Here is a 25,554-nt window from a genome sequence, read left to right as displayed (position 1 = left end):
TTAAGTAATCTAATTGACAAGAGATAATAAGGACTAAGATGCATAGATTAAATAAAGGGAGAAGAGAAATTAAGAGTAATTAAACAGAGATTAAAAAGAGATTAAGAAGAAATAAGGACAAGGAAATAAGATTAAGATTAAGAGAAAAGGAAATGACAATCGATCCATGAGATAAAAGGGAAGAAAGAAGCACGCCAAACAAGGAACAAAACAATGCTCTATCATTCCCTAAACTGACCAAAGGGACGATCTCCCATCATCCCTTTGCTAGGTCTAATTATTCTCTTATTTATACTAAGAGGTTATTTGATTAATCTCAAATAAATTAATAATAAGATAGCTGATACTAATAACTCGACTAAAGCTTCCTTGCGCAATAATCTACTCGATCGAATAGTTGCAGTGGTCGTTCGAGTAACAAAGGGGTCGATCGAATACAAAGGGTTCTCGATCGAACAGGTATCAGCGCGTAATTCCTTCTTTGCGCACTGAATTTCAAACGGCCGTCATTTCTTCGTTACTTGTCGGAATCAAGCGATTCTCATGGCGTTGGAAAAGCTAAGAGGATATGCTTTCATCTCCAATTAGAATCACCAGATTATCAGTTGTATAACTCGAGATATGGCTATTCAAATTAGGCACTAGTAATTTGAAGTTCTTCCTTTGCTCGTCTTGCTATCTTACTTCTTTGCGCATCATAATTAGTAGTTTCCAAGCTCCAAATTTACTCATCCCCTAAATGTAAGCTGGGAAGACGGTTTTAGGCTCAATTCCGGAGTTTTAAGCATATTCTAGCAATTAATACAAGAAATCCCAAAGTACGCAATTCGGGGACATGTTCGTAGAAATAACTACTCTAATAGCATAGAAATTCGTGCATAAATGGCCTAAAAAGACTATATAAAATATACGCATTAGTGTTATTCATAAGAAAAAGTTCAATAAATATAAATTGGTTATCAACTATGATATGCACTCAGGAGGGAGATTATGGGTGTTGTGGAATCCTGCCAATGTGCAAGTTCAAGTATTGGCTAGAGGAGCACAATTCCTTCAATGCTCTTTACTTCATCATGCTTGTCAAAAGCATGTAGTGACTTCTTTTATATATGCTTTAAATAGAGCTGCTGACAGGATGGATCTCTGGGATAATTTGAGACAATTCTCTACAAAGATTACTTTACTATGGGTATGTCTTGGTGATTTTAATATTTCTTTCACAGCTGATGAAAGAGATGGGTGCATTCCTCATGATAGGGAAATGCATGAGTTTAGAGATTGTCTTGCTGATTGTGCTCTATCTGATCATCCCTACACAGGGGGGCTTTATACTTGGCACAATAAGCAGGAGAAATCTCCCAAATGGGTTAAATTAGATAGATTATTAGTCAATCCAACTTGGTTTTTCCAAATTCCTTCCTCTACTGCGTTATTTTAACCTGTTGGTGTTTCAGATCATTCTTCTATTGTGCTTAATATTCCCAATTCCAAACCTAAACCAAGACCTTTTAAATATCTCAATTGCTGGGCTCTCTCCCTTAGTTTTCACCTACTCATAGCTAACCGTTGGAATATTAATATGCCTGAAAGTAAGATTTTCAACTTATTTTCTAAAGTAAGAAGGCTTAGGGAGCAATTAAGGGCTATTCACAAAAAGGAATTTTCTGGTATTATGTAGAGGGTTGCTGAGGCAAAAGCTAGTCTTACTCACTACCGATTTTTTCTTCAACCCTCTTCTCTCAACCAGCTTTTACTGGTAGAGAATAAAGCTCTTACTGCCAATTATATTAAGCCGAAGAATGCTGAAATGAGGATTTTGGCTCAAAAGGCTAAGGTCCAGCATCTGTAACTCAGTGATGCTAACACTAAATATTTTTATGCTAGTATTGATGTAAGAAAGAGTAGGAATACTATTGGAATTATTAATGATGGTCATGGAAGGGTCTATACAGGGCATGATGAAATAGCTCAAGCTTTTTTAGGCTATTATAAATCCCTGCTTGGCTCTGAGGAGAGTGCCCAACCTCACCCTCCTGAGTTGTTTTCTCACCATACTCATCAGGATGTAGCTCATTTAGACAGTATGGTTACTCCTCAAGAGATTAGGGCAACTCTCTCTTCCATTGATAGAAATAAAAGTCAAGGAGTGGATGGATATTCATCAGGCTTTTTTAAGGACACTTGGGACATCACTTGTTTGGATTTCACTACTGTGGTGATGGAATTTTTTAAGTCTGGTAAAATGCCTAGAGCAGCAAACTCAACACTGATTGCTCCGATTCTTAAAAAAGAGGCTCCTAAACCTGTTACTGAATTCAGAGCAATATCATGTTGCATTGTATTCTACAAGAGAGTGAGCAAGATATTGGCTAATAGAATGAAAGTTGTCTTAGGTAATATAGTTTGATTAGAACAGGCGGCCTTTATTGAAGGGAGGAATTTGTTTGACAACTCAATGCTTGCTCATGAGCTGATATTCAAGTACAATAGAAGCCTCTTAACTCCTAGGTGCATTCTCAACGTGTATATTCAGAAAGCTTTTGAATCTGGGATTTCTTGAAAAGTTGTTTGTTGAAGTTTGGTTTTCCTGCTAACTCCACTCACTGGGTTCTTGCTTGTGTCACTTCTTCCCATTTTTCCCTCTGTGTGAATGGTTCAACTGAAGGTTTTTTCCCTAGAAAGAGGGGCTTAAGGCAAGGGGGTCCTCTATCTCCCTATTTATTTACTTTGTGTATAGAAGTGCTTTCAAGGTTACTTAGGCAGCTCCCTTCTTATCCTACCTTTTCCAAACATCCAAAGTGTGTGAAGGTTTAATTAACCCACCTAATAATTGTTGATGACCTTCTGGTTTTCACTAAAGGTGACCTCCCATCTATTCAAGCTATGGATAAGTGTGTAACTATGTTTGCTGGTTATTCAGGTCTCAGAGTTAACCCTATGAAATCTATCTTGTACTTAGGTGGAGTTAGCCATCAGCTGAAACAGCTTATTCTGGCCACCACTGGGTATGTAGAAGGGAATCTTCCTGTGAGATACTTAGGTATCCCACTTTTGGAGCAACGTTAACTCAGAGAATGTTTATTCCAATGGTCGACAAGGTCAGGAGTAAGATCTCTCACTGGGCTAACAACTTTTTGAGTTATATAAGGAAGGTTGCCCTAATAAATTCTGTCATCTTTGGGATACAGAATTTTTGGGAGGGCTAGTATCTTACTTCCTAAAGTGATTGCCAAGCAAATTCATAAATGCAAAGACTTCCTCTAGGGAATAGCTGTTGGGGAAAGGAGACTGATATTTAAAAGTTAGGAGAGTTTATGTAGGTCAAGAAAGGAAGGTGGAGTGGATATTAATGAAATTTTGAGTTGGAATAAAGCTCAAATGATGGGATGGCTAAAAAACCTAGAGACTAATGCTCCTAATGTTTAAATTCAGTGGGTTAATGCCTATATTCTTAAGGGTGTTAACTTCTGGAATTTCCAAATTACTGCTGCCCATTCATGGTTTTGGAGCAACATTATTGAATGCAGGGACTATGTCCTCTTGCACACAGGTGGACTTTAGTAGGCTAACCACATTCTAGGTAAACCTGACTATATTGCTCTTATCTATGACTGTCTAGGAAGCAAAGGGCATGTCCACTATATGTATAAGACTTTGGGTGATGTCTTTAACTTTCCAAAGCATGTGATAATTGGTTTACTAGCTGCACAGAACAAGTTGCCTACTGTGGACAACCTGTGTCATACAGGGCTGATGATAGTTAACAGATGTGTGTTGTGTGGGAGCCACTCTAAAACTGTAGCTCACCTCTTCTTTGAATGTCCATTTTCTGCCACTGTCTGGAGTAAAGTAGCCCACTGGTTGAAGATTACTCCTTTGACTCAGCTTCAAAAGATTTTTCATTGGTATAAACGATATAATAGGGGCAAAGGATGGGTAAAGAGGCAACAACGATGTCTTCTGTTGTGCACCATTTACCTGCTTTAGAATGAACGCAACAGGAGAATTTACAAAGGGCTCCAATCTCCTTCCACTGCCATCATTTGGAGGGTTCAGTATCTTGTTTTAACTAGACTAAGCACAAATGCTTTACCTTTTGAGGAGTTTCTATCTCGTTATTGTTAGACTTTTTTATTGTCTTGGTATTTAAGTTAGGTGACCTCAGTGGTTCTGATGTAAAATAACTATGAATTGAATCTGAACAGCACGTTGAACTGTTCATTTTAGATTAATAAAATTCGCAGCCGAATTATAGTGTTTATTATTGGTTTTTTTGTATGTTTTTGAACGAAAATTTAAAGGATATGAATTAGTTGTGAAAATCTCGCAAGACCCCTCAACTAAAACTAGAATATGAAGTAAATTGCAGTCCTTCCTCGCAAGAAATTTGTAACAACTCATAACTGGTTTGTATGACTCTCACTTCGCAAAGATTGACTCACACTCAAATCTCTCCCTCGCAAGAAAGAACTAAGAAACTTATAACTCGCAAGCAATAAGTAAACAACAAGAAAAACTTGTAATAATTCTGAAACTTGGATACTTAAAACTGATTACAATGACCCTTATTTATACTAAAGAAAACCGACCTAGCTCTCCTTAAACTTACTGAATTTCCTTTCCTAAACTCGACTAAGACAACTTATAGAAATTCACTCTATGATGGCAAATATTGCCTTATTACAAACTTTCTAAGATTAGAAAATAAACAACTAGGAAATAGCCACAACAGCCTAAAGTTTACTTGCTAGAATAAGGAATGCTGAATTTAGGAACCTAAGAATTATAGAGCAATTTCTATAAAACTGACTCAACCGACTTCAGTCCTTGATCTCGCATAACAGCCGACTTGAACAATGTTGGAAATTGTTTAGAGTAAACCGACTCCAGCTTGTTCTCATTGTTTTTCTAAGTTATCATATTCACTTGAATATTTATCATTTTCACTTGAATTGAGCACATTTTGAATCCTTCAAAATATTTGGGACACATTTTGACTTTATTTTCGTTACACTCTAATGCTCCCACATCATTCTCCCCTTCTTAAAAAAAAATTGTCCACAAATTTCAAAGATATGTAGGCCACCTGGATAAAAAAAGAAACTCACAATCTAAACCATGATAATAGTTATGATCCCATGAATTTTTTCGAATTTCACTAATTTGGCATTCCTCTTGTAGCATCTAGAACCATTCCCTTTGCCTTTAAGACAGTATCCTTCGATCCATCCCTTCTTGTGCCTTCCACCCCACCTCCCTCCTTGTACAAGTGTAGCAAAGTTAAAACGGGACTTGTTTGGAATAATAAGATCACCTTGAATTTCCATATGAGTCAAACTCATGAAGTAACATTGATAATTCCCACCATATAGTTTTTTGTCAATGAATATATCAAGTGGCAACTTATACGGTTCTTTGAATTTAAAATCCAAATAGGTATTATCTTGCATTAATTCCTTTCCTATGATTAGCAATAAACAAGAATCTTCGGACTTACCATTAGACATATTTGGAATTTCTTCGTTATCATGTTCATTTAATAGTTCAACAATATTTGTGTCAATCTTGTCTTCCACTTTTGATTCATCATTCTTAATTGGACTGTCCTCTGAACTGTCTGTTTTGGCAGGATAAGGCATCTCCACAATCTGATAGTCACATGTACTGTTCTAAGGCCTTTCTCCATGCTTTTCTGCCGCTTCTTCATTAACGTCTCTGAAAGACTCAACTTTCTCTTCTTGAAGCTTGTTTTTGGCATGCTCTTCTTCTTCCTCATGAATAGCAACAAACTCAATCTATTCCTCCTTCATCGGACAAGTTTGGAGATGTAAATTGCAAACCACCTCCACTTGTTGATCATCATCACTCAATGGTTCGACATCATAAACCATTATCCCTTCTTCGTTGTCGTTCTTGTGACCTGGTCTCCTGTTTTCTGGTGTGACAAACTTAGGAGTCATTTCACATAGGTCTTGAATGGTTTAGAGCTCATTTTTAAGGACATTCATTTGCTATGTGTCCATAGTCTTGACACTTGAAACATCGCCACATAGAACTTCCCTTAGTAGGGTCCACGGCTACTCTCTTGCCTTTGTCTTTCATATCTTCTATTTGCACTTCCTTAGCCTTACTAAATTCTGGCTCTGAATAAGAACTCGAATATGAATTTGATCCTCTTGAATAGGCTTAGGATTTCTATGCTTTATCATGCTTCTCAAACTTTAAGGCCAAACGACACACATCATCAAATCCATCATAGTTTTGAACTTCGACCCTTGTAGCAATTGATGGCGTAAGTCCCCTGATGAATATCGCTACTCTAAGCACCTCCTTTTCTTCAAGATCACAAACAATTGCCAACCTTTCGAATTCTTTGATATACTCGGTCATGGACAGCCCCTCTTGTGATAAAGCTTGCAACTTTAGGTAATTTTCTTGATCATAGTCTCTTGGTAAGAATCTCCTCATAAGATGCTTCTTTAGCTTCTCCTAAGTATCAATATTCCCTTTCTTATCTCGTGTTCTCTGTTTTTTCAAGTTTTCATACCACAATGATGCATATTTAGTAAGTTTTAGAATAGCTACCTTGAATTGTTTATGCTCATCATACTCCTTGAATTCAAAAACTAGTTTAGCTTGCCTAATCCAATCCATGAACTTCTCGGGATCCAAATCACCATTGAAATCAGGTATGTCATGCTTTAGACCTCGATCATCATCGTTCTTGCTGTCTTTCTTAGGTTTGGAAATTGCATCATCTGAATCTGACCCACATGATCTAGTTCGACTTGGAGTTCATTTTCTACCACGTCCAACTGGAAGGTTCTTCATCATATACTTTTGCTCGGCCATTGCTTCCCTCATCTTATCTATTTGTGTTTGAAGTGTGCTTGTAACGTCACCAGTACCCTTGCTTGAATCGCATCTCCTGGCATCTTAACTTCCCAAAATTAATTTCTTAACAAACGAATTAATAACCCGGGTCTGGTAACCAATTTGATGTAAAATAAGTATGAACTGAATCTGAACAGTACATTGGAATGTTTGTTTTAGATTAATAAAATACGCAGCGGAATTAATGTGTTTATTATTGGTTTTTTTGTATGTTTTTGAACGAAAATTTAAAGGATATGAATTAGTCGTGAAAATCTCGCAAGACCCCTCAATTAAAACAATATATAAAGTAAATTGCACTCCTTCTTCGCAAGAAATTTATAACAACTCACAACTGGTTTGTATGACTCTCACCTCGCAAGGATTGACTCACACTAAAATCTCTCCCTCGCAAGAAAGAAATAAGAAACTTATAACTCGCAAGCAATAAGTAAACAACAAGAAAACTTGTAATAATTCTTAAACTTGAATGCTTAAAACTGATTACAATGACCCTTATTTATACTAAAGAAAACCGACCTAGCTCTCCTTAAACTAACCGAATTTCATTTCCTAAACTCGACTAAGACAACTTATAGAAACTGACTCTATGATGGTAAATATTGCCTTATTACAAACTTGCTAAGATTAGGACATAAACAACTAGGAAATAACCACAACTGCCTAAAGTTTACTTCATAGAATAAGGAAAGCTGAATTTAGGAAACTATGAATAATAGAGCAATTTCGCTAAAACTGACTCAACCGATTTCAGTCCTTGATCTCGTGTAACATCCGACTTGAACAGTTTTGGAATCTGTTTAGACTAAACCGACTCCAGCTTGTTCCCATTATTTTTCCAAGTTATCATATTCACTTGAATATTTATCATTTTCACTTGAATTGAGCACATTTGGAATCCTTCAAAATATTTGGGACACATTTCGACTTCATTTTATTATAGTAAAATGCAGATAGTGGCAAAATAGGTCAATGAAAAGTAAGAGAAAATAATGGATCGAAATAAAAAGTTATCAAATGAGAAAAGAAAAAAAAAAGTTCCTTGAATGAATATTGGGAAAAAAATACTTTTTAAAGGAGGCAATATAAAATGTGGGACATTTTTTAGGGTATTGAATATCCTATGAACTCAGATTTAGTTGCAACTATTAATCAAAACAACATAGTAAATAAGATGAATCACATACCTTCTAGCGCAACGGAATAACAACGATAATAAAAAAAAGTATATGTAAGTATGAATCCAATAACCCAAGCCAATTATCAGCACCCGAATTGTGATGCCTTTACCGGTATCCACAAAGGTACTATGCTCCACCTTGTATGCTAGTACTTGAAATGAAAAAAGACAAGCTTGAGAAAACTCATTTTCTATAAGTTTCTCACTTTATGTCAGATTAAAACTAAATGAATGAATTATAGGGTTTGTCAGGCTAATCATTATTAGAGCCCTATTAGTATTATTATAACGTCCACTTATAATTGTACTAATCTTGTACCCTTTGTGTGACACACGATAGTTCTACTTAAGACTACCAGACATGTAAATTATTTAAGTGTCAAACCGACATTGGCCTCTCGCAAGGCATATCGATTACATAAAATCAAGCGAGTTAATTCGTATAGAATATTGGACATAACTCCTTCAATTTCCCACTTGTACATTACCTTATAAGAATCGTAACCAGTCTTTTTGCCACTATTGTATCTAATGGAGAATGAGGTAGCGAAAAGTGTCAACCTCATATATCCCAATCATTTTTCTCGAATCTCTGAGTTAACTTGTAAGAAAGAACATGGATGACAATCTTCCCATCTGAGCGCGACCACTCATTTACACAAGTAATACTCTTCGAAAGGCCAAGAAACAATAAACTCCCTTTATAAGTAAGCATCAAATCCCCTCTTGTCTAACCATATCTATCACATGCTCCATGCATTGATCAACCATGATCACCTTTTACGACGTACTAGAAATGATATCAAAGTATACACCTCACTTGTAGAAAATAGTCAAAGACTCGATTCTAAAGACCAAATTAAAGCAAGTCAACAGCTTGTAAAAAAATTTACCGACACTAAACGAATCCTTAATATTTAAAGTCCTTTTGGACGGGTTTGTCTAATTTGTGTTCACCAACACACACCCATGTACCTGGTTTAGTATCTCCATACATAAAACTTATGGAACTTAGTCATCAAAAACAGCGTACATACTAGTCATTCATCATCCAAATGGAGTTCCACAACTAAAATACGGACTTTGTGGCATGTTTCATCAATGTACGTTGCAATCAATATTGAATAAAATGCACTTAGAATAAATAAATACGATATGTCATGCATATATATCAATCATCGAAAATAACTCCCATTAAGACAAACATCTTTTGGTAGTACTAAGACCACTCCCTAATGCGCCTTATACAAAATGCAACAACACGACTCATCATGTTCTGGGTGCAGTAAAGATTTTGTACACGATATGCACCTATTGCATCGTTATAATCTTGCATATACACAATTCACCACCTCAATAAGAGAAATTGTTAAATGATTCATAAGCACCAAAAGCGCTTCATAATCATAAAAATCAAGTGTGTGTTTGTGTAATACCCCGTAAGTAATAATATTTATAAATAATGCAATTCAAATAATTAATTAGTGGCATTTGTAATAATAATTGCAAAAAAGACGATAATTAAATAATAAAGTAAGCAAGCAAGTCGGGAATTGGACTTAAAGCCAATAAAGCCTTGGGCCATGTGATATAGATAAGTGGCCGATTATATTGGCCTAGTATGAGTATTGGTCGAGATTTGAAACGGGATTTAATAATAATAATAATAATAATAATAATAATAATAATAATAATAATAATAATAATAATAATAATAATAATAATGGTAAATCCTATAACAAGTGGAATAAGGCAATAGTTTCCTATTTGACATCATAAACTCTCTAAACCTAGACTATAAATACTAAGATAATCTGAAAAATAATTCATAAGAATAGACGAAGGAGATTTAAGAGACAGAAGGAGAAATTAGCGATAAAAGGTAAGACCGTCGTAATTTATGTTTATATCGTCTTAATCTATTAAGTTATTATTTATACACCGTATAGACCACCATGAACAGCGACGTTGACCTTAGTAGCTACCTTTGACCGTCGTGATTCCAGTAGGACCAACCGTGACCAGTGGTGACTACCGTGGGTGGCAGAATTGTTGTCTAAAGGGGAGGTCATCGAGGGGTTTAAGACGGAGATTGTACCTTGTGCGATTGTCGACTTGACCTGAGACTTGGGTGTTTGGTATTGTCGGCGGTGGGCAGTCCTTGTGGTGGTGTCTAGGTGGTTGAAAGTGGTGGTTGGTACGATGGAGGTTAGAGTGGTGGTTGTTTGGGTGTTTGTGTACTATACAGGTTGTGTGTCATGTCTGGTTGGTTGTGGGTTGTCGTGTGGGGTCGTGGGAGATGGTGGGACCATCGTGGGTCAAGGGAGACAACTATGGTGGCCACTGGTGGTCGTGAGGTGGTGTAAGTGGTGAGTGTGTGTGTTGGGTTTGGTTGTGTCAGGTTTAGAGGGGGTTGTTGAGGGCGGATGTTTGTGGATTGCTGGTGGCGGTAAGGCTGGTTGTTGGGGGATGGTTGGGTACGTCGTGGTGTAGGCAGGAGGTAGATGGGTTGGGTGGTGATGGAGGTGGCCTGTAGTGTCGGGATTTGGCTAGTAAAGGGAGGTAGATGGGTTTAATTTCTACCGTTGGTTGTGAATGTGGAAATTGTGATAAGCTGTGTTACAGTCACATGTACGTTGTTGAGGGAGTTTGTACTCTGAGTTGGATGGTAATATGTACGTTGTGAGGGAGGGGTATGTTGGAGAATGTGTCCTCAACAACAGTGCGATCACATTATTATTAGAACTCATAATAAGAATACATAAAGGGATGATTCATTTTTATACGTCAACTGATCAATATTAATCGGTAATGATTGGCTGACTATAGTTTGACATTACTATAGTTTGACGGTGGTGATTAGTTGATCCCTTAAGGTCACACCTAAAGGACAATTCTCTTAATAGATAAATTAATTAATTTTATACTGATATGGATTAATTAATTCCTTAAAATTGAACAATTTACATATATGAGTGAGAATATCAATCTTATCGTAATTCGATTAAATAAGATTCGTTTTAGTGATTAAAATATATATTACTAAAATTTTGTTTATGAAACAGTTAAATTAAGAATGATTAGTTAATTATAAATACATTGTGTTGTAGATTATATTAACAGGATCCATTTTAAATACTTGTGATTGTGAATTACTAGTCAATTCTTATATATAATTGAATTAATATATGTAATTATATATACTTCTTAAATACGCATTAATATTATTAACAACATGTTACATCTTACATGTCACATATTATATGACAAATTGACAATTGACAAAAATAAAATGGACTCCATATTATCTAAGGGGACACCGTATTTTAGAGAGTATTAGGGTGAAATGGTTAATTTTTTTTTTATATAATGGAAAACACAATGATTACCATTGTAAGCTAATGTACACCCTAATACATTTAGAAAAGAACAACTCTAAAAAGCAAAGGGGCATGCATTGGCTCTTTGGCCACCCCTCCACCGGTTTTTCCACCCCCACAAAAGATTAAAAATTATTCTTATTCTATGATAATTCATTCTTACATTTTTTATTTCTCTCACTTTCCTCTTATCTCATTAAAATTAGTTTTAGAATAATATTTTTCAAAAATCTAATATTATTTAGATTACTAAAAGTAGTAATAAAAAATATTATTAGATTATATTTTAAGGTCTCTAATTATATATCTAGTTAATATATTAATTAGAATTAAGGGTTTGTCTTGGTGAAATTGAAAGGAGGTTCTCACAATATTGAGACTAAGGCGATCATCTATTTACTTTAATCTCAAGAACAAGTATAGAAAGGTGTTCTTACTTGTGCCCTATAAACCGATTTCATCAATGTAAAGAACTTTGTTCTTACTTTTCAATTTATATTATGTTATGCATCCATAAGATCAACATACAGTGCCAGGGACCCTGGGCACTTGCAGGGGACTTCAACACTGTCATTAATCCTGATGAGAGACTTGGTGGAAATACAAAACAATCAGATATGGATGAGTTCATTGACTGTTTGGCAACATGTGGTATGACTGACATTCCTGCCACTGGAGCTTTCTATACCTGGACAAATAAGCAAGACCCTGCCTCAAGGATCTATAGTAGATTGGATAGGTTTCTTGTCAATCAGGAATGGCAATCAAGTTTTCCTGATATGATGGCTCATTTCCATCCTGCTGGCTTATTTGATCATAGTCCATGCACTGTGAGTAAAGCTAAGCTAGTAATGACTAGAAGAGCCAGTTTTAAGTATTTTAACATGTGGGGGAAGGCTCCTGATTTTCTAACCAGAGTGAAAGAGGAATGTGATAAGAATTACCCTGGTCACAAGATGTTTAATGTGGTCAAGAAGCTTAAGGCCATAAAACCTAGGCTCAAAGATCTGAATAAAGAATGTTATGCTGATATTGAAAATGCCACAAAAATTGCTGAAAGTTAGTTAGCTGCTGTCCAAGTGCAAATTGATTCTGACCCTCAGAATGCTAATCTCATCCAGAAGGAATTGGATATCACTGCTAAATTAAAACAACTCCAGCCAGCAAGGATCAGTTTCCTTAAACAGAAGGCAAAGACTTAATGGCTTGAGGATGGGGATAGTAACACTGCCTATTTTCATGGTGTAATCAGGAGGAGATGTAATTTGAACAATGTTATCCAAATTGTGAACCAGAGGGGGGTTATGTGTTCAGATAGCAAGAGTATCCAGGACTATTATGAATCCCTCTTGGGCAGCAGGAAGTCCACTGAAAAGGTGAGAACTGAGGTTCTCAGTCAAGGGAGGTATTGTACTGATGAGCATATTCAGATGCTTAATAAGCCTATCACCAATGAGGAAATTAAATCAATCTTTTTTAACACTCCTAATGATAAAGCTCCAGGTCCTAATGGCTATACTAGTGCATTTTTTAAAGACAGTTGGGACATAATTGGTGAAGATATTTGTGCTGCTATTAAGGATTGTTTTACCTCAGGTAAGCTGCTGTCTCAGATGAATGCTACAAATATTACTCTTATTCCTAAATGTGAGAGACCTACTTCAGTCAAACATTTTAGGCCTATAGCTTGTTGCAATATGATATACAAGTTTATTTCAAAGCTCTTGTGAAATAGATTGTCCTTGGTCCTTCCTGACATTGTTAGTGAGAACCAGGGAGCTTTCAGTAAAGGGAGATCCATTATTGAAAATGTTTTGATTTGTCAAGATATTATGCAGTTGTATAACAGGAAGGCTGTGTCCCCTATATGCCTATTTAAAATTGACTTACAAAAAGCCTATGATACAGTGGAGTGGGAGTTTCTTGAGCAGCTATTACATGGTCTTGGTTTTTCTGAAGCTTTCTCACATAGAGTTATGACTTGTGTGACCTCAACAAGATTCTCCTTATGCCTGAATGGTAGCCAATTTGGGTACTTTAAAGGACAGAGAGGGCTTATGCAAGGGGATCCTATTTCCCCCCTCGAGTTCACTCTTTGTATGGATTACCTAACTAGGATGATTGCCAATGCCACTGACCACTGGCCTTTCCAGTACTACCCTTTATGTAAGGGGGTTAAACTCAATCATTTAATGTTTGCAGATGACTTGCTAATGTTCTGTAAAGGCAATGCATAGTCCATTATGCTTTTGATAAGGGCCTTCTCCTCCTTTTATAGAGCATCAAGACTTACTATGAACAATGCTAAATCTGAAGTGCACTATTATGGTGTCTCCTCAGAGCTGAAGAATGACATTAATCAGGCAACAGGGTTTGTGGAAGGTTCTCTACCTTTCAGGTACCTGGGTGTCCCCATACAAGCTGGCAGGTTAACTAAGCTAGAGTGCAATGCCCTGGTGGAGAGAATGGTGAATAGGATAAGAAGTATTGGGACCAAAAAGCTTTCATATGCAGGCAGAATAGTCCTAATAAACTCTGTGCTTAACACTCTATACTCCTACTGGGCAGGAATGTTCATTATCCCCAAAGGGGTAATCAGAATAATTGAAGGCATTTGTAGGAACTATTTGTGGGATGGTAGTTCAGATTACCATAGAGTTCCCTTAGTTGCTTGGGACAAGGTTACATTACCTAAAGATGAAGGTGGTTTGGGTATAAAGAAAGCAGAACTATGCAACATAGCAGCTGTGGCTAAACTGGTTGATTGGGTTTATAACAAAGCTGATAAGCTCTGGATCAAATGGATAAGCCAGGTGTATCATAAGCAGCAAGACTGGCACACCTACACTCCTGCAGCTGGTGTTGCCAGGTCCTGGAAAAGTATTTGCAAAGTCAAGGAAATAATGAAGGCTGGCTATCATAATGATTAATGGTCTGCTAACCTGAAGGGGTACTCTATCAGAGAGGGGTATGAATGGCTTAGAAACAAATATCCTAAAAAAGAATGGGTTCAACTGGTCTGGAATAATTTGAATTTACCAAAGCATGCTTTGATTTCATGGCTGCTGATGAACCAAGGTCTTAATGTTAAAGCCAAATTATTTCAGTTTGGTTGCTGTCCTGATAACAGATGATGTATCTGTGATCAGGAACATGAAACACAGGAGCATCTTTTTTTTTTAATTTTTTATATAGTAGACAGGTGCTGAGCTTAATTGAGCAGTGGTGTGGTTTTAAAATTTCAGTGGATTCTTAAGCTAGTAGTGGTAGGAGTGCAGGGGCAAGACTGAAGATGCATGCTCATTATCTCATTTGGTCTTCCTGCTTCTACCATATATGGAGTCAGAGGAACAATTCGAGGGTGAACTTGATCCTTACTAGGCCTGAGACTCTGGTTATGCAGATCAGGGAGGATGCCATGAGAAGGATCAGGTCAAAGTTTGCAAGGTCATCAGTGAATGAAGAAAGGACTTGGCTTCAGAAATGGGGCATTGTAGTCTAGAATCTGGTGGTAGCTTGATCTAAGTGATGGCTGTTAGGGAGTTGTTTTATTTTGCATATGCTGTCAAGACTCTCATGTAATTCTATTTGTTTGATATCAATATATATATACTCACATTTCACCAAAAAAAAAAAGATCAACATCTATTTAATGAGTAATTTAGATATATAATTAAAGTGTTTAATTAGAGGGTTTTGAAGCCTTTCAAGTGGTATCAAGAGCTTATGTTGTTGCATGCATAATCGACTTAGTTTTTCCGACTAAATTAAAACTAGAAATTTGTGATTTATATGATTAAGCAACGAAATTACTTTTCATGTTAAGTATTCTGGTCCTAAAATATATTTAGGTCATTTTGATGATTTATGGTAATTTTTGGCTCAATTTAATGATTTTTAGTTATTTTATTACATTTTAATGTATAAAATGGTAATTAAAATGCTAAAAATAGTTAGACTTAGTTTCTGACCTTGAAATTTTTATATGACCTCACATACATATTTTACTTATTGTATGTAAAATTTCGTATATATTTGATTTATTTAGCATGATGTATAATGTTTATGAGTTAGAAATGACATAAATGGAGGTAAAATAGTTGAAATTAGTTAAACTTTGAAACAGGCCATAAAATTTTAATATTTTGTCACATGCACATTTTACTCACTGGTTGTAAAATTTTAGATGAACTTGAATCATTTTGCAAGATTTATGAATTTTTAGTGTAAAAATGACATAAATAGTGACTATTTTAACATAAATAGCTAAAACAAATTAAATGGCATGAGAAAATTATTTTGGGTTGGATTTTTATCCCACATATCAGATATAAAGTTGGAACATTGATTAGATTAATCTTCACGCCTTAGATAGTTTATTAGATAAAACCGATAAATTACAACTATATTTTTCTCGAAACAAATTCGAAAATTTTAACCTTGATTTTTGACCTTATAAGTGTCATAGAATTATTCCAGAATATTCAAAAATTTAAAATTCAAATTTTGAAATTAATATAATTTAATTTGGATTTATTTCATAAAAGGTTATGAATTTTAAGCTAAAACATGAGCATAAATGATAAATCAAGTTGAATTATTATCAAAAATTGAGTATTGACTAATTTTGAGTCCTAAATGGTTAGGATAATTAACGTGGACTAAAATTTGATTTTAGTATTATTTTGTGATTTTAATAAGTTAAAAATCGCGAATAACCATAAAACCGGTTTATATTTACGATATAAGCTTAAATAGGGCGATTTGACTTATAATTTGGCATGTTAATTACATATTATAATGCTGCATATTTTATTAATGAATTTCATATTTCTTTTATATAATTTTGAATTATGTAATTTTATCTTAGTATGGCCTTAGTTTTAATCAATATTACCCGTAATGTAAGAGAATATTGATTCGATTGTAATTTAATGTGATCTCATATCACTTTTATTTTATTTTATTTTATTTTATTTTATTATATTTTATTTCACAAATGTATAATAGGAAGTACATTGTAATTTTTATTATTTAATTATTTGTAATTCCGGAGTTCCCTAAAGACGGTGCTATTCGGAAAGGAATTCCGATCGAGACGGTGTCTATCCTTGGGAGCCGTGTCACGTGAAGATTCAAGGGATCAAAGGAGTTGGTTTTCGAATTTGTAATAGAATATAAGATTTTCTATTTTAGGAAAGGCCATACTAGGACATTCATTTTTCTTTATTTGCTTGCTTTATATGTTTGCATGCATTGCCAAATCGCCATTACTTCACATGCATATTTTATCGTCTTTTCGACTATTGTCAATTGTAATTATCGAGTATTCATCGACTTAGTTCATTTAAAGATGATAGATAATAAATCGACAAGACCTCACACATATTTAAGATTGATATTAGTCTTACCAAATAGTAGGACTCATGAATCCTTTTGATATTTGGGGTAGATTCGGTTCCCCGGGGTACTTTTATTTATCATTGGGTAAGTGGGGTAATAAAACGTTATTAAACGCGAAATTTGGTTGGACTCAATGGGATATAAAGACTAGTCTTATGTTCCGGGGCTAGATATGGAATTTATGAAATACATCGACCGAGAGTTCTATAGTAGAATTAATTAAAGAGTTAATTCACTAAATTTATGCAAGTATGGGTTGTATCGGTTTCCCGTGCCCATGTTTGTGTAAAGATGGATCTCGGAATCATTTATATAATTTAGGTGCGAGGTCATTATATAAATGCAAAATTTTAAAACCTTGTTAAATATGTTTACAAGTAAAATGATAAACGTTAATTGTTTCCTTCAATTCCTTTTTGTAGTCAATTTGATTAATTTCCAATGGCAACTCCGATTTCAGCCGCTTCCACAAGTGGAACCGCTCCACAACTCACTAATGCTTCTTGGCTCCGATCCTTTATGGACGGATGTAAACTTGAAAAGAATAGGACTAACTTTGCCGATTGTGATGCGCAACTCCGCTTGGCCGCGGAAGGTGACGACAAGGTTCGTTACCTTACCGAACCGCTCCCGCTATACCTGCCACTAGCTCCACCGTCGCGGTTAGGAAGGCCTATGAGGCTTACCTAAAAGAATCGGCCGCGATCAAGAATGTCTTACCTAAAACGTTTTGGTGGCCTGGGATGAAGAAAGAGACAGCTGAGTTTGTGTCTCGTTGTTTGACATGCCAGAGAGTTAAAGGTGAACAGCGACGACCACAAGGTAAGATTAAGTCTTTAGAGGTGCCTGAGTGGAAGTGGGAATCCATTTCCATGGACTTCATTGTGGGTTTGCCAAAGAGTCAACAAGGTAACAACATGATTTGGGTGATAGTGGATCGTCTGACCAAGTCAGCTCACTTTGTTCCAATGAAAGATACATGGACTAAGGCACAATTGGCGATGGCCTATCGAAAGAACGTGCTTAAGTTACATGGAGTCCCTAAGGACATAGTGTCTGACAGAGATGCGAGGTTTATATCTAGGTTTTGGAAGGAGTTGCAGGAATCGTTGGGAACAACTTTGAAGATGAGTACAAAGATTTCATCCTGCGATGGCAGACGGGCGATCGAGAGAACAATCAAGACTCTTGAGGATATGTTGCGAGCTTGTGTGATGGATTTTGGTGGTAGCTGGGAGCAGAGGTTGGACTTGATAGAATTTTCTTACAATAACATTATCACACCAAAGATAGGTATGGCACCGTTTGAGGCTTTGTATGGGAGGAGATGTAAGAGTTCAATCTGTTGGGACGATAGTCTTTGAGGCGGTGGTTTTAGGACCAGAGATGGTGCATGAGATGGTGGAACAGATTAAGATGATCAGGGAACGGATGAGAGCAGCCCAGGATCGACAAAAGAGTTATGCAGATCTACATCGCCGGGACATAGAGTTTCAAGTTGGGGACAAGGTTCTTTTGAAAGTGTCTCCTATGCGTGGGGTTATGAGATTTGGGAAGAAAGGCAAGCTAAGTCCGAAGTTTATAGGGCCTTATGAGATCTTAGAGCGAGTTGGGGAAGTTGCTTATCGTCCTTTGTACAGTGCGTTAGAGAGAGTGCATAATGTGTTTCATGTATCGCAGCTGCGGAAGTATGTGAGTGACCCGTCACATGTGTTGGAGGCAGAGAGCTTAGAGCTAGATGAGTCCTTATCATATCTGGAGGTGCCTAAGCAGATTCTAGACCGAAAGGTTAGAAAGACTAGGAGTGGTGAGACAGTTTTGCTTAAGATCCTGTGGTCTAACCACGAGACCGAGGAAGCTACATGGGAGCCAGAGGAAGCTATGAAAGAGCGTTACCCTTTTCTTTTTGATCTGGTATGTATGGTTACGGGGACGTAACCTTGTTTCTTTTAGGGGGTAGGAGATGATCGCGAGCGCTTTTAAGAGTTTTATACCCCTTTTATATTTTGTGTCGGGATGTTTGTCGGGATGAGTTGGGGTTAGTATCATGTTTTATGTTGAATTTTGTTTGGCTTTTGAGTCGAGAATGTTGTGGGAGTACCTTTGGTTAGTAGTGGTTTGAACTTCGGGGACGAAGTTCCTTTTAAGGAGGGAAGACTGTAATACTCCGTATTTATAAGTCTTGGGGTACTCTATCGAGTAGCCCTTACTCTGTCGAGTAAGGGCAAGTTGCGAAATAAAATAGTTTCTGACCTGTTGGGTACTCGATCGAGTAGCTGGGGCACTCGATCGAGTAAGGGGGTACTCGATCGAGTGCCTTGGGTACTCGATCGAGTGTCCGGTTTTACGGGGAGTTTTCTCGGGTTTTGTTAATTATGCGATTAAGGTATTTAAGTATCTTCGTCATTGTTTTATATCACTTTGACAAAACCTAAAACCCTGTTTAAGAGAGAAAGCAACAAGTTCATCTTCCTAATCGCATTCTTAGCAATTCCCGGAGTTCAGACGGTCAGTTCTTGTCGTTGTTCGTACCGTTGAGTTCCTTGCGTCGAGGGTAAGATCTATGTACCCTTTTTATTGTGTTTCCTTCGATTTGGTTAAACCCTAATTTAGATATTGGGGGTTTTTATGTGTAGTATGTGATTGGTAGTCTCTATGTGTTGTATGATAGGAGGAGGGTTCATAGAAGAGGCTTTTTTACTCAAAGAGAGAGACCGTCTGATTGTGTGCATACCAGGTAGGATTTCCTACTCAGTATTAGTCCCATAATGGGATATTGGTTGATGTGTTGTATTTGGTTGTTTGATATAATAATTGTACTGTGCTTGTGGTTGTGATTGCTGTTGATGGTTCGCGAGGCGTGGCCTCGGCTGAGTGGGGTCACTTGCGGGAGTGACTTCACGCCCTAGTTTCGCCCTTCGTGGAACCCGCCACGAAAGGGGATGTGCACATTAATGGACAGGGTTATCGCTCACTATGTGGAGCGGGGATTTGGTGGGTACGGCTGCGGTCCCCCACTGGCAGGGCTGGTCCAGTCGACAATCAGTATTGAGATGATGGGAATTGGTTGGTTGTGTGTGTGTGTGTGTGACAGTTAAAGCTGTCTGTGTATCTTATTGTTGTTATACATATTGATTGTGTGATTAGTACTGACCCCGGTGTTGTTTTGTAAACCTGCGGTGATCCATTCGGGGATGGTGAGCAGATATTGAGCAGGTATTGAGATGAGTACTGGGATAGCTGGGATGCCACGACATGATGATAGGAGTCTTCCGCTGTAGCCTTTAGTTTATTTACATTTCAGTTAGAACAGTCATTTTGAGATAATGTATCGTACTTTTGGTTTGGTTTTGAGGATTGTAACTATTCGCTAAATTATTTATAATAAACGTTGTTTCTTTATTGTTGTTTGATTATCATTGCCTCGGGTAACCGAGATGGTAATGTCTTCATACCTGAGTGGTCCTGGTAAGGCACTTGGAGTATGGGGGTGTTACAACCTTACTTCACAAATACTCACTATATTTTCTCTTTAATAAAACAAAGCAAGTAAAACACTTTCTACAAAACAGCTAACGAGCCAAAAATAACAAGTTATCCAACCTTATTAATGATGGAGAGCATGTGATATTTCCAATCCCATACCACCATCGTCATCTCAAAGCTCACGATCGAACACCACAACTGCATCAAACTCAAAAATTAATCTACATTTCCTTACTGTAGAAGTTTTCTCTAAGTCCTTTTGAACCCACTAGCCAACCACATGAACTATCAAAAACAACACGTGAAGGTAACTATATCACGAAGCAAATATCAGCAGACCAAGCTTGATCATAAAGGCTGCTGTGCGACTTTGCAAATCTATAACGGATAGGTAAACAAGCGTGAAACTCAAGAAATTAAAAAGACCTATTGAAGAAACGTTTATGTTTTTCATGTACCCATACCTAGCATGTAAACTTGGAAACTAGACAGATTTATAGCATTAGAAATGTGAAATTTGAATTTTCCAATCCATATCCCTGTTCCCCATCCCAAATTCATGTTTTTAAAGTAACCTAGTCGTTACCTTGCTAAAAATACGTTATTAACATAGAACAAGTAAGAGCAATTTGTAATGATAATAATGAATGGTCAGAGTAAGAGAGTTCTCGATACTCCATGATGCCACATCAAGATAAGTATTCCCTGCAAAGTGAGCATATAGTTTCTAAGTAGGTCTTAACACCGTCTTAACTTAAGACGTCTCACAAACTCCTTTCATTTTCACCTCTATTATAATCCGTTGTGAGAGCTACCTTAAGACGATCTTTAACAAGAATTATTGATAGTTTCTAATCAACATCCATGTTTACAATTTATCTCTTACTCTTTCCTGAATATTCTGTTATATACACGAGTTTGTACTCAGCTGGTCAAAGTAATACAAACGATATTCTATAGACTTAATTCCTCCTTGTTATTTACTCCTATTATTATTCTCAACTTATTGAACTAGATACCCTAATTACTCAATAATCAAGCCGGATCCTTCCAGGGAAAATCCTGCTAAAACAATTGGCGCCCACCGTGGGGCATCTAGTTCGTTAATCAAAAAATTCCTTTTGCCATTCTTCATTTAATATTCACATACAAAAATGGTAGAACTCACCCCAGAACAACAATTGGCGGCTGCCTTAGCTAAAATCAAAGAACTGGAGACAATTCAAGAAAAGGCAGCCCAAGTAGAAGCTGAAATCAGTAGACTGAAGGAATCAGAGTCCAACATGAAAAAAAAATTGGAAAATCAGCCTTCAGGCTCCAATACTATATTCGAACCAGGAACCCCATTCTCATCCATTATCAAAAACATTGACTTTTCCAATTTTGGAACTCCGGAGAAGGATACCTCATCCGGCACCCAAATCATTCCTAATGATGAAACAAACAAATCTGAAGCAGCAATAATGATGGCTATGCTTCAGGAAATTCAAAAACTCCACAACAAAATAGAAAATATACCTGGAGTGACAGACCCTGTGGCTGAAGTAGAAGTTGACAGCTTCGCTGATTCACCCTTTGCAGATGAAATTGCAAAGATTGATCTCCCCAAGAAATTTACCGTCCCATCCATGAGAACTTATGATGGAACCTCTTATTCACAAAATCGCGTTGCCATATTCAAACAGAAGATGTTAGCCGCCTCAATACCCAGTGAACTCAAGCAGGTCTGCATGTTTAAAGAATTTGGTACAACCCTGACTAGAGCAGCATTACAATGGTTCATCAATCTCCCAAATGGAAGTATCAAGAATTTTGCAGAACGGGTCAATGCCTTCAATCAACAATTCGCAAGCGAGAGACATGGCCAAGAGACCCGAAAGAACTGCTCTGGGTAAACCAAGTTCTGAAGAATCTCTCAAAGAATTCCTGGCAAGATTTGTCAAAGAGAAGGTAGCCATTCCCAGTGTGTGACGAAGAGACAATGGTAGAAGCCTTCGAGCAAGGAGTCCCGCTGACAAGTGACATCTATGTAGACTTAACCAAAAAGCTCGCACAACCTTTGCCACTGTTCAATCCATCACCTTAGAACATGTCGATTGGAAGAAGATCTCAACTTCGAAACAAACTCGTCCGGAGGAAAGCAAAGCTATGGACACACTAACAGAAAAAGCTCCTACCGGAAGGGAGGCAATCCCAGATCAACACCCTATTCCGGACTGAACGATCCAAGTCAACATGGCACAAGAACACAAAGGTAACCTTTCTAACCTACCAACTATTCCTGAATATAACTTCTCTATAAATACTGCAGGGGTTAATCAAACGCCCGGAAAGCTTGGGAGACACGGTCGATGGCCCAAAAATCCGACAACCCCAAGAAAGATCCAACGAGATGGTGTGACTTCCACCAGGACATCGGGCACACCACGGAAGAATGCATCCAACTCAGAAACAAGTGGCATACCTCCTAAAGAAAGGCTATCCGAAAGACTTAATCCAGCAACCAAAGAACAAAGATAAAGGACAGAACACGAGAGATTCAGGGAACAGCAGAGATCCTCATCCTCCTCCCCCCATCTATGAAGTCAAGTTCATAAATGGAGGATCAGAAATCTGTGGCTTAACCAACTCAGCTGCCAAGAGAATATCCAGGGAGTCTAAACTTCAACCCCCTCTTAGATCTAAGTCATTACCTGTTGTTACTTTTGATGACTAAGACTTGCAGGGAATATCAGATCTACACCAAGACAGCTTGGTGATCACCATGCAAATCGGCACAGTTAAGGTATCAAGAATCCTGATAGACGGGGGCAGTTCAATCAACTGTGTGATGCTTGACGTCCTCAAAGCTATGAATATAGATGAAGAAAAAATCATCAAAAAATCCAGTGTCCTGGTTGGATTCAGCGGAGAAACAAAGAATACCCTGGGAGAAATTAGCATGCCAACCTATGTGGAAGGCGTGGCTTCCTATGAAAGATTCGGGGTAATGGATTGCCTATCCTCGTATAACGTTATCCTGGGCAGACCATGGATCCACAATGTCAAAGAAATCCCGTTAACATACCATCAATCTGTGAAAATACTAACCGAATGGGGGATAACCACCATCAGGGGAGAACAAAGGACAGCTCAGGAATGCAACACCCAGGCTTTGAAAGCTTCAAAGTCAGGTAAGTCCCTTGCATAGCAATTAAAGTCACCTGTCAGGAAAGAATATATTGCGCAGTCACAGATGGAAATAAGAGAGGTCATTCTGGACCCAGAATTCCCTGACAGGAAGGTACTTGTAGGGTCAGATGCACCTGACTCGGTCAGACCCAATCTGGCCAGCTTTCTCAAAACTAAAATGTCTTGTTTTGCTTGGTCACATTTTGATATGACTGGTATAGATGCTGATATTAAAATCCATAAGTTAAATACTGACAAATCCTTTAAGCATGTACAGCAAAAAAGAAGAAAATTTGCTGCTGAGAGGCATGAAATCATCAACCAAGAAGTTGACAAGCTATTGGACATGGGAATGATCTGGGAAGTAATGTACCCCGGCTGGCTTGCAAATGTAGTGGTCGTCCAAAAGAAAAACGGCAAATGGAGAGTCTGTGTAGACTACACCGACCTAAACAAGGCCTGTCCTAAAGATCCATTTCCCCTACCATATATCGATGCAGTGGTGGATGCCACTGCAGGCCACGAGATGTTAACATTCATCGATGCCTCCAGTGGATTCAACCAAATAAAGACGCACCCCGCAGATCAGGGAAGTACAGCCTTCATCACTGAAAGAGGAATATCTTTTATTATCTTTGCTATGCCCTTTGGATTAAAAAATGCAGGTGCAACCTATCAAAGATTAGTCAACATGATGTTCAAAGATCAAATAGGAGATACCATGGAAGTCTACATAGACGATATGGTAGTCAAGTCAAAAAAGGTAGAAGACCACATCAAAGTCCTGGAAGTAGCCTTCTAAATACTGGAGAAGTTCAATATGAAGCTCAATCAACAGAAATGCCATTTTGGAGTCTCAGCAGGCAAATTCTTGGGCTATATGGTGACAAAAAGAGGAATCGAAGCCAGCCCTGAACAGATCAAAGCCAACCTGGAGCTAGAACCACCAAAGACAGTCAAAGACATACAGAAGCTGACAGGAAGAATAGCAGCCCTGAACAGGTTCATTTCAAGATCGTCAAAAAGATGCAAATCATTATATAACCTGCTAAGGAAAAACAAAGACTTTCAATGGACCCCTGATCATCAAGCTGCCTTTGAAGATCTGAAAACATATCTATCCTCTCCTCCCTTGTTGGCAAAACCAGTCAAAGACGAACCCCGACAAAGATACACTCGATCAAATCTTTGTCGGTGCGTCCTGGTCAAAGAAGCGGACGTACAACAACACCTTGTCTATTACGTAAGTAAAAGTCTACTGGATGCAGAGATCAGGTATGGCCTACTTGAAAAATACGTTTTAGCTTTAATTATGAGTTGCACAAAATTAAGACCATACTTTGAAACCCACCCTATAATAGTCAGAACCAATCTTCCTATCAAGTCTGTACTTAGAAAACCAGAATTGTCCGGACGAATGTGCAAATGGCCATCCGGCAAATAAGCACATACAACATAACATTTGAACCGAGGACAGGAATTAAGTCACAAGCACTAGCAGACTTTGTGGCTGATTTTAGTCCAGCCCTAGAACCCGACCTAATAAAAGAAGTAAATAGATTGACCAATGACCAAACAGACCTAGAATGGACCCTATTTGTCGATGGTGCAGCCAACATGAGGGGCACAGGCCTAGGGGTAGTACTAAAATCGCTACAGGGGGATAAGATAGTACAAGCTATAAGCTGTGCATTTGAAGCCACCAACAATGAGGCAGAATATGAAGCCCTAATAGCCGGATTAAAGGTATGTATTGAACTTGGTGCAGAAAACCTAAAGGTACTTACTGATTCCCTCCTTATTTCAAACCAAGTAAATGGAATATATACTGCAAAAGACTCAAAAATGATACTTTATTTGGAAGTTGTCCAAAATTTAAAATCAAAATTCCGCAATTTTAATATTGATCAAATTCCTAGGGACTTGAATACCCAGGCCGATGCCCTAGCCGGCTTAGGATCCAACTTCAGTCCCCCTGACTTTGACAAAATACCCATCGTACATTTATTAGAACCTGCAATAAACAAACAAGATGAAAGT

At 37.5% G+C, this 25,554-nt stretch overlaps 2 protein-coding genes across 2 annotated transcripts; both read left to right on the top strand.

Annotated features, from left to right (window-relative positions):
• Positions 1 to 970: 970 nt before the first annotated feature.
• Positions 971 to 4,125, top strand: LOC141601361 (uncharacterized). Its single transcript, XM_074421635.1, has 6 exons — positions 971 to 1,366; positions 1,679 to 1,845; positions 1,885 to 2,393; positions 2,921 to 3,040; positions 3,620 to 3,905; positions 4,002 to 4,125. The coding sequence occupies exons 1-6, from the start codon at positions 971 to 973 to the stop codon at positions 4,123 to 4,125; spliced, it is 1,602 nt and encodes a 533-aa protein (XP_074277736.1).
• A 7,829-nt stretch (positions 4,126 to 11,954) lies between these two features.
• Positions 11,955 to 13,691, top strand: LOC141601359 (uncharacterized). The gene is made up of 3 exons (XM_074421634.1): positions 11,955 to 12,513; positions 12,769 to 13,050; positions 13,363 to 13,691. The coding sequence occupies exons 1-3, from the start codon at positions 11,955 to 11,957 to the stop codon at positions 13,689 to 13,691; spliced, it is 1,170 nt and encodes a 389-aa protein (XP_074277735.1).
• The last annotated feature ends 11,863 nt before the right edge of the window (positions 13,692 to 25,554 follow it).

Source organism: Silene latifolia, chromosome 9 (assembly GCF_048544455.1).
Source record: "Silene latifolia isolate original U9 population chromosome 9, ASM4854445v1, whole genome shotgun sequence".
NCBI lineage: Eukaryota > Viridiplantae > Streptophyta > Magnoliopsida > Caryophyllales > Caryophyllaceae > Silene > Silene latifolia.
Note: the sequence above shows the minus strand (reverse complement) of the source record. Positions and strands in the feature narration are given on the sequence as shown.

What these genes read in the sequence shown, in the direction of transcription:
- LOC141601359 (XM_074421634.1), top strand. Translation starts at nt 11,955, where the DNA reads ATGTTATGCATCCATAAGATCAACATACAGTGCCAGGGACCCTGGGCA. An exon ending in TGCCACAAAAATTGCTGAAA is followed by an intron (nt 12,514 to 12,768) that starts GTTAGTTAGCTG and finishes TTATGTGTTCAG; the next exon opens with ATAGCAAGAGTATCCAGGAC. An exon ending in TAAGGATTGTTTTACCTCAG is followed by an intron (nt 13,051 to 13,362) that starts GTAAGCTGCTGT and finishes CCTATGATACAG; the next exon opens with TGGAGTGGGAGTTTCTTGAG.
- LOC141601361 (XM_074421635.1), top strand. Translation starts at nt 971, where the DNA reads ATGCACTCAGGAGGGAGATTATGGGTGTTGTGGAATCCTGCCAATGTG. An exon ending in AGGAGAAATCTCCCAAATGG is followed by an intron (nt 1,367 to 1,678) that starts GTTAAATTAGAT and finishes GGTATTATGTAG; the next exon opens with AGGGTTGCTGAGGCAAAAGC. An exon ending in TCTTCCTGTGAGATACTTAG is followed by an intron (nt 3,041 to 3,619) that starts GTATCCCACTTT and finishes ATGACTGTCTAG; the next exon opens with GAAGCAAAGGGCATGTCCAC.